Source organism: Rhipicephalus sanguineus, chromosome 1 (genome assembly GCF_013339695.2).
Source record: "Rhipicephalus sanguineus isolate Rsan-2018 chromosome 1, BIME_Rsan_1.4, whole genome shotgun sequence".
In the NCBI taxonomy this organism is placed as follows: domain Eukaryota; kingdom Metazoa; phylum Arthropoda; class Arachnida; order Ixodida; family Ixodidae; genus Rhipicephalus; species Rhipicephalus sanguineus.
This window is the reverse complement of record NC_051176.1, coordinates 280,817,658-280,836,506: the sequence shown is the minus strand read 5'-3', so window position 1 is coordinate 280,836,506 and position 18,849 is coordinate 280,817,658. Positions and strand designations below refer to the sequence as shown.

General features: G+C 43.8%; 2 protein-coding genes across 3 annotated transcripts; both read left to right on the top strand.

Annotated features, from left to right (window-relative positions):
* Nucleotides 1–92: 92 nt before the first annotated feature.
* Nucleotides 93–9,780, top strand: LOC119379118 (protein MAK16 homolog). Its single transcript, XM_037648300.2, has 6 exons — nucleotides 93–236; nucleotides 736–782; nucleotides 861–1,187; nucleotides 3,069–3,198; nucleotides 3,431–3,553; nucleotides 9,562–9,780. The coding sequence occupies exons 1-6, from the start codon at nucleotides 222–224 to the stop codon at nucleotides 9,775–9,777; spliced, it is 858 nt and encodes a 285-aa protein (XP_037504228.1). The 5' UTR covers nucleotides 93–221; the 3' UTR covers nucleotides 9,778–9,780.
* Nucleotides 9,781–13,452: 3,672 nt separating this feature from the next.
* LOC119379115 (RING finger protein 145) lies at nucleotides 13,453–16,278 on the top strand. Of its 2 annotated transcripts, none has more exons than XM_037648294.2 (3): nucleotides 13,453–13,743; nucleotides 14,137–14,304; nucleotides 14,375–16,278. In XM_037648294.2, the coding sequence occupies exons 2-3, from the start codon at nucleotides 14,145–14,147 to the stop codon at nucleotides 15,997–15,999; spliced, it is 1,785 nt and encodes a 594-aa protein (XP_037504222.1). In that variant the 5' UTR covers nucleotides 13,453–13,743; nucleotides 14,137–14,144; the 3' UTR covers nucleotides 16,000–16,278. The 2 variants fall into 2 exon arrangements, with proteins under 2 accessions (XP_037504222.1, XP_037504223.1); XM_037648295.2 differs by having other exon boundaries at nucleotides 13,534–13,773.
* Nucleotides 16,279–18,849: the final 2,571 nt, after the last annotated feature.

Sequence of the window (18,849 nt, the reverse complement as noted above, 5' to 3'; positions counted from 1 at the left end):
CAATAATTTGCAACACGTTGATTATATAAAAAAGCACATTTGAAAACATTAGCGGTTTGACACACAGCGCCGTGTACCTGCAACGGCAGTTTGCGCGTAAGGCTTGTTGCTGAAAGACTTTTCTTTGGGCTCCGTGATAGCACGAGGAGCTGTGTGGGCTCTACCGCATCGTTTGTTGAAACCAAATGTAGAAAAGTGGAACCTTTATTTATCTTAAAACCATGCAGAACGACGATGTAAGTACGCTGTGGTTGTATTTTATAAGTTGTCTTTGGTTGATTATGCGCGAGTGATATTACTACATTTCCATGTGTGGACCTTCACGTCTACTGCACGCGCGACTGTGTTTTACTGTCGTCTAATTAAATAGCGGACCATTCGTTGTCATAAAGGTGTGATTCTTGTTGTTATGAGTAAGAGTTATTTGTCGTCGTTTAGACATCAATGTGTTTTATTGCTGTTGTCAACTTAGTGTGATTACGATTATGTGAAGCAGTCCGCGAGCCTGCTGAACTTGTCATTTACACTGCCTATTATGTGATCGAATTGGTATTTTATTTAATGCGCTTTCGATACGCCTTTGAATATTGGTCAGGGCTTTAGGTACTCGGTGCTACATCAGCGATCGTAATTTATGGACGTAGCGAATTATCAACGCTGCTGAAACGGACTAGCGCTAACTTTATTAGCCCGTGTTGAACGGTTATGAACGTGCTTTTATTATTATTGTTCAAGGTTATATGGAGCATCATCAAAGGAAGTTTCTGCTCCTTCAAAGTCAAGTAAGCATTATTTTTTCTTTGTTATGTGAACTCAGCTTTATGTTGCGTTGCTGAATGCTGTTTTGTGTGCCTTTGCAGTACCAAGGGTCAGCAATTCTGCCGGAACGATTTCAACTTAACGGGTCTCTGCAATCGGTCGTCATGTCCTCTAGCCAATTCTGTCTACGCGACCATCAAGGAGGAAGACGGTGTCTGTTACTTGTACATGAAGACCATCGAAAGGGCTGCCTTTCCTGACCGGCTGTGGGAGAAAGTGAAGCTGTCTAAGAACTTTGAGAAAGCACTGGAGCAAATAAACCAGCATCTGGTCTACTGGCCGAGATTTGTGCGCCAGAAATGCAAGCAGCGTTTGTTGAAGATCACTCAGTACATCATCCGCATGCGCAAGCTGCGCTTGTCTCGACAGTAAGTCGTGTGCACAAAGTTTCTCAGCATGATCACGTGTCCTATTGAATATCCCCACAACGTATGAGCTATCAAGGGTGGAGGCTAAGGCTTGTTGGAAATCCATGACAGTAGACTTACAGTGTGAGTACACAAAGACAAGAAGACGACACTCTGCACAGTTTGCCTTCTTTCTTGTTTTTGTGTCCTCACACTGTAAGTCTACTGATATGAGCTATGTTTTGTTGTGCATGAACATTGTTTTATGTAGCTTGAACGTAGCATCTTGATAGCTGATCTCAGAAATATTTAGACGAAGGAAACGCAGCGCCAACCAAAGTAAAAATATATTCTTAAAAAGACGTTTCGGCTCCCACACAGGAGCCTTGTTCACAATGGGCTTGTCGTTTCAATATATTTTTACTTTGGTCGGCGCTGTGTTTTCTTCGTCCATGTCATTTCCCAGCCAGGCGGGATTCTGCCAAATTCTTGACCTCAGAAATATTTATTGTACTAGGAAGATTGCTATGCAACACTGGTACTAACAGGGTGCCCATTTTAAGTAGGGTCAGGCTTTTAAACATGTGCCCAGTGACCGGAAAGCTCAAGAGTATTTTCCAGGGGCTGTTTTGTTATTTTTTAGGCAATGATTGTAACTATCATGGCAGATACCATAATAGATGACTGTCGTAGTTCTAAACAACTATGTTTTGAAAATTGGAAGAGAAGCAAATGATTGATGGTAGGTATATCTGAAAGCAAACTAACTTTAAGAAAAGGTGTCAGTAGAATTGAACAACAATGAATAATACGTAAATGTAAAACTGACTATTCTGCCTCTTCCCTGTACTCTGCACATGTTCTTCAATTCTGTTGATGATTAGCATTGTATATTGTGCATAGTTTTCACTGGTGTTGTTTCTGCGCACAGTTTTTAACTGCCCATGGAAACAATAACACAACTTATTTCAAGATGGTACACTATAACTATTTGATTTGAGCATGGCAGGTTTTGCTGCCCATGTACATCTAAACACCTGAAGCCACAGTCATGTTTGTTGCACTCAAGCAGCTGAGAACTTCCACTTTGGTCAATATATGTAAATTTAACCCCAACACAATCTTCAGAAAGAGCATATGCTTGGGCATGTTGGTAATACATGTTCACTTTTATAGCACATAATAAGAACAAGGACTGAAAGGACCAACATGGACACAGTGCATTCTTCAGAAATTATGCCATTGCATGCGTTAATTGATGTACATCATGTAACCAGAAATGTATAACTTGAATGTGCTGTGTACCTAGATGACATGGTTCATATTAGGCAGTTGAATATTCAAAACATATAACTCGTATATGTAAAAATTGAGCAGATACAATGCACTTGTTAGAACTAATGTGGAGTGAAGCTTTATGTAAAGCTTGCACTTAAGTTTACTGATGTTTGTGCATACATTGGGGTGGACATGCTTATGAAATGAGTGCACAAGTTATCTATGTGTAGTTCACGCAGGTTCCAGCGTGTGCATTGGAACTGCATACTTTGTTTGCGCGCAGGTGTACCTTTGTGTTTCGCAGCATATCATTTGCATTCCTGTTCAGTGAAATGCGTCTTCTTGGCTTCCATTTCCCCAGCAATTAAAGTGCACTTATGTCCCATGACATAAGTGCATTTTGCGGGATGTGCAGCGCGTAGGTGCATGACAGTGTGTAGGTGCATCTGTTCTCGGGCATTTATTCAGCAGTAAAGATTGTGTCTGATTTTCATTTACGTGGGCGAAACAAGTAAAGCTGTTATGCAATTTTACACCACCGACACTACTCTACGAATTTGTTGAAAATTGACCCAGATAGAGTTTACATAATTTTTCATTAATCTCCATAAATTTTCAATGCAGACGGAAGCTTGTACCAATGCAGCGCAAAATAGAACGTCGTGAGCGGAGAAGAGAAGAAAAAGCACTGGTAGCTGCCCGTCTCGACACAGCCATTGAAAAGGAGCTGCTGGACCGGTTACGGCAGGGCACGGTGAGTATCTTGCAGAAGCACGGACATCCAACCAGAGTGTATATTGTTCAGTCTTGCACGGTGTTAATGCACAATTCAAGAGACACTCCTGCAATGCTGGTGCCTTTCTCATGTCACACTCTGCTGTTTCAGATGTTTATCAAACTTGCATGCTGCATATGCGGAAGCTGCTAGTGAAAAAATTGTTCTCATGACAGCTGTGTCTGTTTTGTTTGTTTTCTCTCTTATTTAGTACAAGGACATATACAATTTCCCTCAGAAGGCCTTTGACAATGCCCTTAAGAGTGAGGAAGTTGAAAGTGAAGTTGAGTCTGATGAAGAAGAGGAAGAGGAGGATGAAGACGAGCAGGATGTGGTAAGTATCTTGAAGGCTCTGATTAAGCTATTTCTTGTGCTGAGGTTTTCAAGCAATATCAATTGTGCAGTGTCGTAAATTCAGTTTAGAAGACGCACAGTTGTCTTGCGTTATGGAAAAAAAGTAACCAATCACAATTACTTCGGTCAAAATTGTAATGGGCTACAGTGATCAATTACTGCCCTAGAATGTAATCGAGCAACTATTAAAAAAGTGATCTGTCTCATTTACATTACTCCCCTCCCAAATTTTGTTAACATTGCATGAATTCGGTAAGTGAGCTGGCCTGGCTATTTCTGTGTGTCCTCTGTAGTACTTCACTTAGGGTTTGACACTTGGTTTTCAAAATCTGTATTGGGTGTTTTCCGTTCATGTGAATGCAACAGGAGTGAGTGAAAGCTCCCTCAGTTTGTATGCTGGAAGGAAGGGCAGTGTTGTAATGTTTTAAATACCTTATGTACAAGATAGTGGTTACTAAATGCGCAGTGCTTAAGTCTCTTTGTTTTATGAAGTGCAGAACTTCACTGTGGCTGATGCTGTAGGGGAAAGCACACCACATAAAACCAGTGAAATACTGAAAAATCGTCCGCAGGTGATTTATTTACTGCCATCAACATGTGAATTTAGCAGTATAATACAAAGAAGCATTGTTTTGAATTTTAGGCCATCTTATGGGACCTTAGCCTTGCCTTAGCAGCCATCGCATAGAACAGAGTACAGTAGAATACAGTATACAATTCAAAACTGTAAAGAACCTATATCTACACTGTGTTGAGCTGTGGCTAGTCTGAAGATATATTTTAGGGAAAGCGAGGGGTTGCACTTGTTTGCACTGCACGGGCTCGGGCCTACCCGAAAACCCGGGCCCGGCCCGGCCCGTGGGCCGGGTCGGGCCGGGTAAAGTAGCTTTCACGGCGGGCCCGGGTCGGGCTCGGGCCTGAAGCTCCGGGCTTAGGGCCGGGCCCGGGTTTGAGGTGGCGGGCTCGGGTCGGGCCGGGCTTGGACTTTGCTCCGTTCTTAGAGGGTCACTAAAGTGAAACACTGAATCGGTTTAGACCGATAGAGTGTACTCTGAGAATCCGAACGTCATTATTTCACCATCGGTGAGTCCATTATTAAAGGAGAAAATCAAGATGAAAGTTCCATTTCGAAATTTCGCGCTGCAATCTCCACACGTGACGTCATGGATTTTAAACTGTATTCGTCGTATTTTGGGGACCTTGGCTCAACGAAATTTCCAGAAACTTGGTATGTCAAGTCTGTTAAGGCCCCTCGGAGGTCAATGTACTTCATTTTTACCAACTATAAGCTACGTAGGGCCCAGTAGATGCCGTCAGAATCTATGACGTCGCCGTGTTAGGTGCGTGAATTTCAAGTTGGCGTAGTTACTTGCATTTTCCTGCGAGTTTTCTCTCTTAGCAAGAGTCTTGTCGTGGCGAGCGCAGTGCTTTTGGAGTGGTGAAATAGTAATTTACTGGTAACAGAAAAATCGTGTTTCTCTTTAATGTGCCTTGTTCCGCATACGCTGTGCATACATATAAGTCCCACATTTTATCTCGAAACAATGCTTTTTCTGTGTGGGGTACGCTGTTTGGAGTTTTATGAGGGATAAGTACTGAACTGCTTTTTCTTCTTGCATATGAGCTACTTGATTTATCTGAAACGGGCGAGCTAAAAGTAAATAGACCAGCCGCTTATATGCAACATCTCGCTATTCCGTGCTTTATTTGCTTTCGTTAATATTTTATATCCCAAATGTTACTCTGTAATCGCAGTAATAAATGTAATGATAAAAAAATTATACCTATGAGATGTCATCGCAAGAGCGATCACAGCTAGTGCTACAAAGCGGGGAAACGTTGTTCAAGGTTAGAGCCCCCCCTCTAAAACTAAAGCACTGCACGGAGTCTTGATACATAGAATCCCTATAAAGGCACATTCTTTTTCTGTGACATGTGACGGCTCCCAGTGGTCATGTGGCGAGAGATCGACATGCACAACTTGCTTGTTGTGGCCACGTTGTTAATGTCTGAGCTTTCGTCTTGTTCCGCCATATCACGGGTCTTAAACTGACCTCAGCTAACGGGCCGCATTCACGAAAATTTACTCCCGCCAGGGCTAGGGCAATGACGAAGGCAGAAGCGTGGGAGGGGAGAAGAGGTTTTAAAACTACTGTCATTTCACAGCAGACCTTTCCCATATCTCATATACGGGATTATTTCTAAAGGAGATCTAGCGGCAAGAGTCCAACAACATATCGACACCCATTGTTGCAAAATAGTTCGGAACGGAGCAACTTGGAGCGTGCCAGACTCTATCGAAGAAGAGGAAACCGAGGGGCAGTTCGCCTTTAGTATTGCCATTAAACGGACATCTCTGTTTCACGTCTGGGGAACTAGTCATTTCGTATCACCCATAATGACTAAAATCTGGACGCCGATTCTGAAATATAGGTCTTGTTTCGCGGTTATGTATCAACACACAGTGACCGCAGGGTGCGCCTCAGGAAAAAAGTCACAGTTTCGCCGCAAGGCCGAAGCAATGAATGCGATAGCAAGAAACTAATGCTATATGAAGTGACGCTCGCCAATGGATACTCTCAGTTTGAACAGCGCTCCTGTTGCAAAGGCGGCCGAAGCAGCGAAGGAAACTAGCGTGCTTCAAGTGTCGAGCTGTGACACTTGATAGTTCGCGCTCATCTTCTGTTTGTTCGTTTAGCGGCGTCCCTTGAGCTCGAGTGGCTTTCGTACGCTCCGTAACATGAGCGCGGACATCACGGTGAAAGCGTGAAACATCCCTCTTCCCCTCAGCACAAGAAAACCGCGCGAGCAGACAGCGGAAGGGCAAGGTTCTCCCTGAAGAAGCGAGCGAGCTCGCCGACGACTTTTAAATGCGCCTGTCGCGCTCCTAACGCCATCTCGCTGGTAATGAAGAAACGCTTATAAGCGCAGCCGTCTCTGAGTCCGTCCAGCGGTAAAGGTTGCGCATATAACGCTCGCCGTTACCTACGTGGAGAATCTGTGTTTCGTGTCGTAGTGGCTAGCGCCACTCGCTGCGGAGCAAGAGGTCCCTGGTTCGATTCCGCGCTTCGGAAGCATTTTTCTGAATTATTTTTCTTTGGGGCTTTTATATATATATATACATACTTATACATATACGGTGCATGACGGCGGCGACGGCCACGGCGACGGCAAAATCCAGCCGAGACTGTCCATATAATTGCTATCGCAATAAAATATGCTTTCAAGCTGTGGTGCCTGTGTATCTCAAGAACATACTTATAAAGAAAATAGGTTGAAGACAGCCATGTGCGTGCGGCGGGCCGCTAGCGAGAGGTCCGCGAGCCGCGTGTTTGAGGCCCTATATAGTGCGCTATATAGTGCACTATATAGGGCCTTGGAATGTGCAGGAAGAGCATGCTATAAATTTCAATAGGCTATAGAGTGCAATAAAAACAATGTGAAGTGAGCGTTTTGTTCTCTGCCAAGCCAGTCTAGAACAGATGCTCTGGCGGTGCTCCGTGCTACGTGGCGGCGAAGTCCTCACGCCGTCCAAATGGGAGGCTGCTGTTACCAGCTCCGCGCTAGAACAGCCATATGGGCAGTCCAACGGGCCTGCGACGCAGCAGAGAGGCTTGGTCTTTCTGTTCCGATGTCGGAGCGGCCCGCAACGTGCGCGTTCCGATGGACAATTATAAAGTTTCTCCATTCATCAATCCATCCTTTGTTGTTATTGCGCTCCCTGTCGAAACTGAACTCGTGCTGCAAATCACTTTCGTTGCTACAATGTCTGCTACAAAACGCCCTTCATGATCCCCAGTGTACTTGCAGAAAAAATGGGTACGGTATACCACTGCCGAACAAACAATCATTGTATCCAATATGTCTGCTCAACTGTTTGCACCGTGAGCCCCTTTTTACAAGAAATTACCGTATGTTAAAGCATAATTGATAGCGAAACATATGCCAACAAAGCATAGATATTTGCCACTTAAAACACCTTGCTGTCGATTCCATGTTCGGGCAACACCACCTAGATTACTGGGTCGGGCCTCAGTCGGGCCTGATCTGTGGCCGGGCCGGGTAGGCGAAATTTTTTCTCGGGTTCGGGCCGGGCCCGGGTCTCATTTTGAGTCACCGGGCCGGCTTCGGGCGGGTAAATTTGAACGAGTTCCGGGCCCGGGCCGGGCCCGGGCCGAGAAATACGGCCCGTGCAGTGCTCTAGTTTGGATCAATAACCTTCTATCTCATATAAAAGCACCTAATATTGATAATGGTACATGGAAGCGGCCAGCATGAGCCACATCTTGTGCACGTTCATGGTAAATGTTCTACAATGCAAACAGATGAAGGACAAGATGAGTGTGTGACACATATGCCAACATAAAAGTAGTTAAAAGTCAGCACCCATGTGTGTTGCCTACTTGTCTTGTCCTCTGTCTGTTTTTACTGTTAAAAAAGCTCCTCAACAGGCTGCATTACAAATTTTGGTTATACATGATGATGATTGTGATAATACTTGACATCCCCTTTGAGAATGAGTGGTGCCATGTAGTCATCTATCCTTCTATAGTTGTTAGTTGATCAATTGCAGTCTAGCATTCTGGCTCTGATTTTTCCTTCCTTTTTTATTTCATGCAAGCATCTATTTCTGTAATGTGCTACTACTTACGCATGTAATGACTCTGGTTTGATCAACCTCTTCTATTTTTTTCCAACAACACCATAAAGGGCTTTTGTTTGTTTCAACCACTGACCAATTAATCCTGCAATCGGCTTTTATTCCTAGAAGCTCTGAAGGGTAGATGCCTCCTATGGGTCTTGCTAGGTGAATATCCTATGAGGCACTTGGCAGTACAATAGAGTATACACAGCCATAACAATTGAGTGATTGGAGATGGTTTGAGTACTCTGGATATGTTGAAGCCATTGTAACATTATGGGCACCTTACCACTGCACAGGGGTTCATCTTAACTATCCGCCACGGTGGTCTAGTTGTTATAGTGCTCGACTGCTCACACGCAGGTCGCGGGATCGAATGCCGGCCGCGGTGGCCACATTTTCGATGGAGGCGAAAATGCTTGAGGCCTGTGTTAAACCCCAACAGTTATTATTATTTGTCTTAACTGGAATGTGCTGGTACATGCAAATGTGTTGGGCTTCTTGGACTGCAGTCAGTTTCATTACATTTTCTCATCAATGGGGCTGCTTTTCTGGAGTGCCTACCGCAGCAGCTTTCTTGATTGGCCAAATTATCATTGCCAATGACAGCAGTCAGCAGTGTGGAATAGTTTCAGAGCAGCTGTGCTGAGGCAGGAAGTAATTAACTGATGGCAAAGTAGTGCCACCTCAGGAGAGAATACCAGAAAATGGGTTGACTGTGTCATGTACAGTTGCACTCAGTATGACTTGCAACACGGGAGTGCGTGGCCTCACAAATTTAAAGATTTTTCGCATTCCTTCCACTGGCCCTTATTTCTACAACTAAACGCTGTTCTCTCACTGAGGAATGTTCCCAAATAAGAAAATAATATTAAATTACAGAAGTGAAGCATGTCGAAGCCGTGTGCAATCATTACACTCTTGAGGCCGCGCGCTCCCGTGTTGCAAGTCATATTGAGTGCGACTGTATATATATGGGACAGATTTTCGGTGGAGTGCAGCATAAACCAAGCCTTTTGGTTGAGTTTTTCTTCTTGCTCTGTGTTGTGCAAGGAATCTATACTATAATTATTTAAATTTACTCCTTGTGTGATGTTTGGACAATGCCGTAGCAGTGGGAGTGATATGTCTGCATGTGTTACGTCTTTCTTACTTTTGTGGCTTATAGCCCATGGTTATCCTTCACTGTAGATTCAAAACATACCTATATGTTCACAGTTGTGAACTTTTAATTTGTTAAAATGAGTGCATTGTAGTATTGGGATAACTTCTTGATATCATGTGTATGCCAGTTATTTTTACTTGGTTAAAGAAGTGCTGAAAAGTTGTGTTTTCTTTATCTTCAGGGATCAGTTGAATATGTTGCTGCTGATGATATGGAAGAAAGTGATGTCTCTGATTTGGAGGACCTTGGAGAGGAGAGCACTTCCGAAGAAGAGGAAGAAGCAGACAAAGAGAGTGTGGTGGCCATGCAATCCAGAAGAAAGCGGCCACATGTAGAAATAGAGTATGAAAAAGAAACGGAGCCTTCAACCTCCAAAATAAATTCACATGATTTTTAAGCATTTGGTTAGATGTTGTGTGGCTATATTACTTTGGCTATAGTTGGCTCTTTTTAAGACAACCATGCTGTATTGTCTGAATAAGTAGCTTTCTATGCTGTGGAAAAAGTTAATTGACCCCATATTTTCTGTCTAGGTATTGTTATGTGATGCTATGCACTCTACAGCCCCTACCATGGGCCTTATAGACCCTTTTCATAATCCGCAAGTGTGCTTCCCTGTGCTGCACATTCACCCAACTAATGGCAGCACCTGTTGTGTTTCAAGTGTAGAGAAGGTCCTAGTTGCACGTGCTGGGGCTTGTCTATTATACGTGTTTACATCAAGAAAGCTGAGTCTACATTTTCCACGTCATAGCGCAAGCGATCTGCACTTGAACACGCATGTTCTGCAAAAGTGACTAGCTGCCATTAGTTGGGCAAGCTGCATCACAGGAAAGCTAGCCTTACAACTATGGAAAGGGTATATACCATACAAACATAGTACCACTCACTGACTCACTTTCATGCTGACAGTTATGGAACAGGGGTGCACATTGGTTTTGCTGTAATTGGAAACAGCCATGAGTCTGCAAACTCAATGCTACAGCTAGCATATTCACTGCCGAGCTTCCTGCGATACTCTATATAGCACAGAGCCACAAAATTGGGTAGGTGTGTAGTTTTCATTGATTTTCTCAAGAGCTATAATAAATTGCATGTGGTACTGCAAAACATCTTGATTTGAATGTGCTCATTAGAAGCAAGGTTGTGAGATAGCTCTATTGGATACTGTGTCATTCAAGGCAATGAAAAACTAGACTGTTAAGTGCTGTGAAAAATTGTCTGTTAGTACACTTAAATCTGAAAGGCACTGCCTATAATCTTTTTTTAAATTCAGTGGGGTAAACTGATGTGAAACCAAGAATGGAAGAAGTGTAGGCAAAGGAGTGATTTTATTAAGCCACCCTCTGTTGCCTTTGGATTGAATACACGCGGGTAACTTGGAGATTTACCATTCCTTGTATAATTTGATTTCATTCCCCCAGTATGAAATGCAAATGCAAAACAGTAACACATTCTACAGATGCAGAATACCACTGCACCCAGCACTTTTGCGGGGAGACAGTTCAAATGGTGACTTCTAAATGGCACAAAAATACTTGGCACAACACAGCTTCCATTTTTCTTGACCAACATTGCTAAGGTAGGCTTGTGATCAGCTTCCTTAAGAGTTGCAAGTTCAGAGATTGTCACTTGCCTATTTTGGTGTAGTAACAGCATTAGTAATATTTACTAACTCAAAAAGGCTGTAATTGCAAAATGTAACCGTTACTTACGATGTTGTGTTACTGTTCAGCAGTTTAGTAGGGACTATATAGTATGGTTGTACAGTCGCAACAGAAAAAAATTAGCACAAGTGGCGAATGCCGCAGCGGGAAATTACGACACTGGGCATCTTGTTCCCCAGCATGACAACAAGAGAATAGCAGGCACAATCTGAGTGGCTGGTAAAAAGTAGCCCACCCTGAAGCCCAAATTTCCAATGCCATTCACGATTTTGTTGCTGTGGTCATCGGTCACTTGTCCTAATCTTTTTTTGTGGCAACTGTACATATATGCACTGCCTCCATGATAATTGGGTTGCTCATGTTTCAAACATGTGCAGAAAAGCAAGCAACAAAAAAAATACATATTTTTGCTGTTTTTTCTCGCATTCATTTTACTGTCAGTTAATCTCATGTACTGGCCATATCAGGAAACTAGACTGTACAGAAAGGAACAAACGATAAAAAGACAAATGGATGACTGTAGTATAGTCACTATACAACATATCTATGAGAATGACTTGCAATATCTGTAACAGCAATCTTGAAAACAAAAATGATAATCGCAAGCACTTGATGTATTTGTTCAATTACGCAAAGTGGTGGACATAAATTTTTGTAACATACTGTCAGTATTTAGCATTTATGTGTGATAGAAGGTAGCACACAACTGTTAACTCAAGATTAATTGATTTACTTGGTTTGTCATCATGCACCGTAATAGACAGTGGGCAAGACAAGGTAGCCGTTACTAAATTGATATCCATGCACCCAAGAGTACAGACATTATGGCTAATTGGTTTCGTACATTCAATGAGGCCATGGCACTGCCCTATCTTTCTAGTGCTATGACCTCATTGAGCGTTCCGGGCACCCATTAATCTCTATTCTTATACTATTGTCACACGGACACTTTTAAACATGATCTGTGCATTGAGATCACGATTTGACTGACGTCTGTCCCAAACTCAATCTGGATTAGTTTGGACCGTGCAGCAGTGACCATTGTAGATCTGAATTGGCCTTGATCATGATCAAAAGTGCCCATGTGACACTGGCTTTAGTAAATAGCCAGAACACTGGAGCATAGCCAGGATTTTATTTAAGTGAAGCGGGAGGATCCTATGTGCATGTGTGTGATGTATGCTTTTTTTTTATGTTGACCAATTACCTGTGGAATATACAGCACAAATCTCCTCATTTGAGTGGATCACCTATGTGGACATAATGTGCACTGAAAGTATAATGCATAATTAAATAATTAAAAATTTTACTAGCCAACTTATAAAACAATATTGTAATGTGTGTGTTCTCCTCTCCTGTGTCCATGTTTGCACGCCCTGCCTTCTTTTATAATGAATACACTCGCACACTCGCACATGTATTTAATAAAGAGTGCCAAAGACAGAGACAGTAAAATAGGGGAACAGAATGGTGCACTGGCTCTCCAGATAGTCAGCGCACCATCCTGTTCCCTTATTTCTCTCTCTGTCCTTGGCACTGTTTCTATCACATATATATATTGCAACTCATGACATTGACTCGCAATGAATTTTGAAACTGGCAATCTCTTGTCAAACTTGCACTAAACAGGCACCATTGCTCCATTTAATTTTTTCGCAATACACCACTTTCAGCAAAACGTCGCATAAGAGTTAAAAGTGACTGGAACACCAATGCATTTTGTCGCAAAAGGTTTAGACCAGCCATATGCAGTACCGTAACATATGCAGCATTCTTTCTTTGCGCATGTGTCTTATGCAGTAAACCTCAGTTGAGAGTCAGCGCTGTCCGTGTGTACTTCTTCAAGTGTTTCGTCCTGTATTCCACGCTGTGCAATTGCTTACGTTATGAATATGCAGCATAACAGCAATGATAGCTTCAAGTAAATCGAAATTTGTTAAAATTTACAGTCTGAATTTATACCAGTGTTTAACACTAATTTTAAAAGAGGTTTTTCATTGCAATTACAAAAATGTACAAGGGTCTGAGCAAGTATGTGTAAGCATACAGTGACATATGTCTTAGGTCATTGCAATTGCTGGACATGTACCGTCTGTTTTCAAAGGAAGTTTGCTTTTATCATATCATGGACTGTGTAGGCATTGCTTTAGTAGGAAGGATTGACGCAATCATTTTCTTCACTGTGAAAAGGTCACCATCTCTTTCTCATTTATTATTATTCATATTATAGCCACGAATCTGGCGGCGTCACCAGTACGTGTGAAACGGATCATCAAGTGCTTGCGGAAGCACTAGAACGATTTACACAGGCAATAAGGAACCGAGTACTTGCTGCAAGAGAACTAGCAGCTTACTGACGGGTACACAGCGCTTCATATCAGCGGGGTGAATTGCGCATTAAGGCCACAGGGGCAACACCGCAACATCGATCGACACGTGGACTACGTGGACGAATTTGTTTTATCATTTGCTGTGGAGTAGTTTGACGCACCGCCGCTGCGGGGTGCTCGCTCTGTGTTTACCATCTTGGTGGGTCAGCGATGTGAGGTGGTGAGGTGTGCGTGTGAACATGTTGCGTTTTCTGGAATATTGTGGCCGTTGGTTGACACAGACGTGATACGGCAGTTTAGGGTTTTGCTTTCTTGCCGGTTGAGTACCTGGTACTCCATGACTGCTGCCCTGGCGAACTGAATCTGGTGCGTACAGAACGGAGGAGTGAAACGGCAGTATGTGTTTTCTTTTTGAATGCATGACAGTGGTTTCACTCTGCGCACGCAGGTGCGTTAGGAAGTGCTCAAGCGCTTTACTTTCTGTTGAAAATAACAGCTGACACTGTGTTGATCACAGATGACATATTGGTGAGCGCGGATGCTATTGCGCTGCAGAACGACCGCCTACGAGATGTGTGTCGCACGGATGTGTAACTTTTGTGATAAGCGATTAGTCATTTTTAATGACGTGCTTGTTTTACTTTTTTCGAAATCACTGGGCCTCTAAGCAATATTATCCACGATCTCACATGGACACTTGGGGCCACTCGCGATGGTGCGCAGGAAGTAAACATATTGTTCGTGCTTTGATATTCGCAGGTTTCGGGATGAGGCCTTCTAGAGCCCAAGTGGAAGCAGCCGTTGGCATAATCATGCGTGTGCCGGGCTTGTTTATTATTGACTACTGGTGGCAGCATGACCGAAATAAGTCGGTGCCGCAGTCCATGTCGCTTCCTGGAGTGCTGAACGCAGTGCTGACAAACCTAGGTAAATACTTGGACTTGGGTTTCTTGAGAGCGACGCTAACTTACCCGAGTATTTAAAAATTTTCTTTCAGTTCTTGTCCACGGCTTCCTTTTGCTGTTGCTGCCCATTCCACGGGTGCGCTCTCTCTACACCAACTTTGTGAGCGCGCTGCTGCTGCTCAGCTCTCATCTCCTGTCAAAGTACTACATCCAGATGGAGACAAGTCTGTCGCGACATTTGGATGTTGATGAAAGCTTTGCCCGAAGGCAGGTGACTGCCTTTCTGGCCCACATTGTGCTGGCCTGCATGGTGTTCGCTCTGCTAGAAGGCCGTTCACGGCCCATGCTTCCCATCTTGTCATGTTATACGCTTCCTGTAATGGCTCGTGTCCTGGACTTTCCTCCAGAGTCGCTTGAAGTCCTTCATAATTTTGGCAATGCACTGATGTGTGTCAGCGTGGCGTGCTATCTGTATAGTCAGGTACCATCTTTGATCAGCTTCTTGAAAGACACTTACCTGGACACACTGCTGCTGACCATGCGCTTTGGCTGGATTGGTCTGATGACACTGTTTTGGAACAAGCTGTTTGTGCCAACCCATTTTCTTGTCTTTTGGCTGATTGAATTCTGCGTTAAGTTGGCAGAAAGTTATCCTACATGGGAGAGCCCATGGTATCTGCTAGCTCTAAGCTCAGCTAGCAACGTATGCTCCAGTCCTGTGACTTTGGTCGCCTCCTCAGTGACAGTCTCTTATTTGGCTTATCTCACACTCTCAGGAACCAAGGCATTCCTGCATGGGAGCTTTACTTTCTTAAATGACAATCCAATGCACAGTGGCTGGACAGAGGGTATCACCATGCTGTTGCTGGCCCTGCAGACTGGCCTAACTGAAATCAAGATGCCCAGCAGAGTGGCTGTACTACTCATAATTTTGTTCATTGTCATGTCATCTATGCTTCAGTCAGTGCTGGAGATTACAGAGCCAGTGGTTTTGGCTCTGAGCGCATCACAAAGTCGGCAAGTTGGACGACATGTTCGGACTTTGGGCATGTGCACCTTTCTGGTCGCTTTCCCATTGCATATTACTTGGCGACTCTCTACTCTCTTCCCCATCGATTTTTGGATGATGATTGTGCTTTCCTCATGCATCCTTACTTCTGTACAGGTAGTGGGTCTGCTAGTCATCTATGGTCTGTTTGTGTATGATGCATGGCGGACAGAACCTTGGGAGGCATTGGATGATGTCATTTATATGGCTCGAGCAGTGACAAAAATACTGGAGTTCTTGGTAGCCCTATTTGTTGTAGGAATGGGTTTCTGGGAATCCACAACAGGCAAGTGGAATTGGGCCAATGCATCCATCCTGCTTGTCCACTGCTACTTCAACGTATGGCAGCGCATGCAGGCTGGCTGGAAGAGCTTCCTTCTGCGCCGTGAGGCTGTACGAAAGACAGAGTCCCTTCCCGAGGCAACGCCAGAGCAGCTCTTGCTGCACAACGATGTCTGCTCCATCTGCTACTCTGAGATGCGATCAGCTTGCATAACAAAGTGCCAGCATTTCTTCCATCGAACATGTCTTCGCAAGTGGCTGTACATACAAGACAAGTGCCCCCTGTGTCATGCTCATGTCTCTTTGGAAAATGGAGAGCCTGGGCTGGTGAGTGATCCTGAACCACCTGCAGTGCCAGATGAGACCAATCATGCACATGCCTCCTGAAGCAAACATGCTGACTATTCCACTTGTGCCGTGCGCAGATCAACGTTCCATTTTGTTCCCACTTGTGCCACTTGTAATATACAAGCGGTGTTTTTGGGAGCTGCTTCTTGGGGACCCCTTGTAACAGTGAGGAAATGTGATGCCCCTGTATGGCCATAGTGCCCTCCACAGCTCACACCACTTCCGGGAACACAACTCTTCCAGTGTTACTTTAACTCCTGTAAATACTGTTTACTTGCTCTTTGACGTGTACAGTGATAGTGTTCTGAAAGAATTAAAGACGTAATCTAACTGCTCCTATTTGTGCCGTCATTCTCATACCATATTTTTCTGATTGCGGGTATGTTGCATTTCAAGCCATTATACTATGCTAGAGTGCTTCACAAACCCACAAAGATGTGCATTAACTTCACCTGATCATTAGTCATGACCTTTTTTTTTGTGATGAATCTGCTATGTCAAGTACTCCTTGGTGCCATTTTTGTTTTTAGTGCGGAACAACAGAATGGAGTTGTGGTTCTATGTTTGTTACGAGTGATGATGGAGCTGCATACAGACATGAACACGTCTCATAGTTGAACCTTGAACTAATGTTGGTATAAACATCAGATTATCACAAATATCTAAGTACCATATTTACTCGAATGTAACGCGAGTTTTTTTCCACATTTTTGCTACCTAAAGTCGACCCTCGCGTTACATTCGAGTAAATACGGTAATTATCAAGCTTAGTCGACTATACTTCATGCCAGGGTAAAGCCATGGCATGAAGTAGTAAAACCACAGTCCAATAACCATAACCATTGTGCAGGAGCAGCAAAAAGGCAGTATGACGTTGCATATTTGAGGATGAAAGGTCCCGAGAATGATATAAGTTGTGCTTCTCTTTAAATGAAGATTGTGGGGTTTTGCACTCAAGAAAGAAAGGACACAGTACATTGTAGAGCAAGTCAACAAAAGGGGCATTTATTTCTACCTTTTACATAGCAAGCCCACTAGTCAAATTACACACAGCATGCCACTGTAGCACACACAATGCAGCATGATGCAGAATCGACGACATTCAGCTCGCCACGCTATAGAATAACAAGTGAGTAAAGTTTGACCCCTCTGGAAACCCAAGCCTATGTCGCCCACAGGTCATGTCTCGCGAACGGAGGTGCATTTTGGAGAAGGGGAGGGGGTCTGCGGGCATGATCCATGGAATGGCACCCATGGAGCTCCTCACTGCGTGCGCGAGAGTCGACCAACTCCAAGGTCCAAGAGAGAAAGGGCCACTCCTCATGACCCCATGCATCCGTGCAGTCAAGTGGTGCCACCACACGAACACGGGCGCCATGTTTTGCACGGTGGCGACTCCACAGACTTCGGCTTGGCCAATGTGCCGCAGGGAAGCCGCCATACGGGACACGCGGGTGCTGAAGTATGAAGTATGAAGATGCAGAAGGAAGTGTGGAAGCAAACGTCTCTCATCCAAACCGAGGATAACTGGCATTTACAATTCCCATGAAACAATACCAAATGCCTTTCACATTGGTGCAAAGTGACTTAACAAGCTTCCGCTCAGGGGCATAGCCAGAAATTTTTTTCGGGGGAGGGGGGGGTTCAATCACCCTATATGTATTTTCGTGCATGTGTTTGTATGTGTGTATTTTTTCTGTAAAATTGCAATTTTGCATGTGTTTTTTTGCAATTTTTGCATGCAAAATTGTAAAATTTCAGGAAAGTTTGAACCCCCCTCCCCACCTGGCTACACCAGTGCTTCCACTGTAAAGTTCCCCCACTAAATTTTTACCATTAGAATAATGTTTATTGAAATACAGACTGGTACGCTCACTACATCACCCTTTCACTACCTTTTATCTTTTGGAGCCTGTCAGTTTGGTGCAAGCCACAGTGCTATCCTGACTGCGCTGCACAAATTCAATGAAGCCTCCAGAATATTGAGCCTCTGGTGCTGCTGACCACATGTATTAAAAAAAAAAGTCTTTTTCCCAGTCTTTTAGTCGTCTCTGCTTGGACTAAAATTGACATGATATTTGCATCAGGTTTCATCCTTCCTTTTTTATGCTATATAGTGTTATATATATATAGGCCTCTTGAAATGGTCATGTGAGATCACACTCAATGCCAGCTCTCTCAGTACTGCAGCTATTGAAGGCTGGTGAACTATTTTTTGCTGAACAAACTGTTTCACCCACTTTCGAGCTGGGCTCTAGTATGGTAATGAAAGAATGGCTTCAGCTAATGTTATGAAACATGGGTGTTTGAAAGCATTGCAACTGAGCCCCTTCAGTGAATGAAGCACGATTCAAACATCAGTGAATAACTTTGAAGCATATTAGAGGGCCTCGCACTTTCTCATGCAACCACACACACAAAAAAAAAAACTACACTCAACAAAACATAGTGTCTGCACTGCCTTGTCAAAAGGATGGAAAAGGAGGAAAATTGCAAAAGTGATAAGGGTGTGGTGCAAATGGTGCTACTCAGCCTACTGTGGAAGGCAGGGGCGTAGCCAAGGGGGGGGGTTCAAACCCACCCAGAAATTTTTCAGTTTTGCTTGCGTATATATACACGCACACATACAAATGCACGCACGAACATACATAAAGTATGGTTGAACCCCCCCCCCGAAAAAAATTTCTGGCTACGCCCCTGGTGGAAGGCCTTTCTTTGCTCTGTACCAGACAACAGTTAGGTGTAGCTGGCTTCATGAGAGTATGTGTCAGCAAGCAGCACAACTTTACTGTTCCAGAAAAAAATTTGATGGGCAATTGGTACAAAGTTGGATTTTTAAGTTCTACAAGGTAAAATGCCTATTATGCTGTGTCTGTGTCACTCTTGCCA

What these genes read in the sequence shown, in the direction of transcription:
- LOC119379118 (XM_037648300.2), top strand. An exon ending in ACCGGTTACGGCAGGGCACG is followed by an intron (nt 3,199 to 3,430) that starts GTGAGTATCTTG and finishes TCTCTTATTTAG; the next exon opens with TACAAGGACATATACAATTT. An exon ending in ATGAAGACGAGCAGGATGTG is followed by an intron (nt 3,554 to 9,561) that starts GTAAGTATCTTG and finishes CTTTATCTTCAG; the next exon opens with GGATCAGTTGAATATGTTGC.
- LOC119379115 (XM_037648294.2), top strand. Translation starts at nt 14,145, where the DNA reads ATGAGGCCTTCTAGAGCCCAAGTGGAAGCAGCCGTTGGCATAATCATG. An exon ending in CGCAGTGCTGACAAACCTAG is followed by an intron (nt 14,305 to 14,374) that starts GTAAATACTTGG and finishes ATTTTCTTTCAG; the next exon opens with TTCTTGTCCACGGCTTCCTT.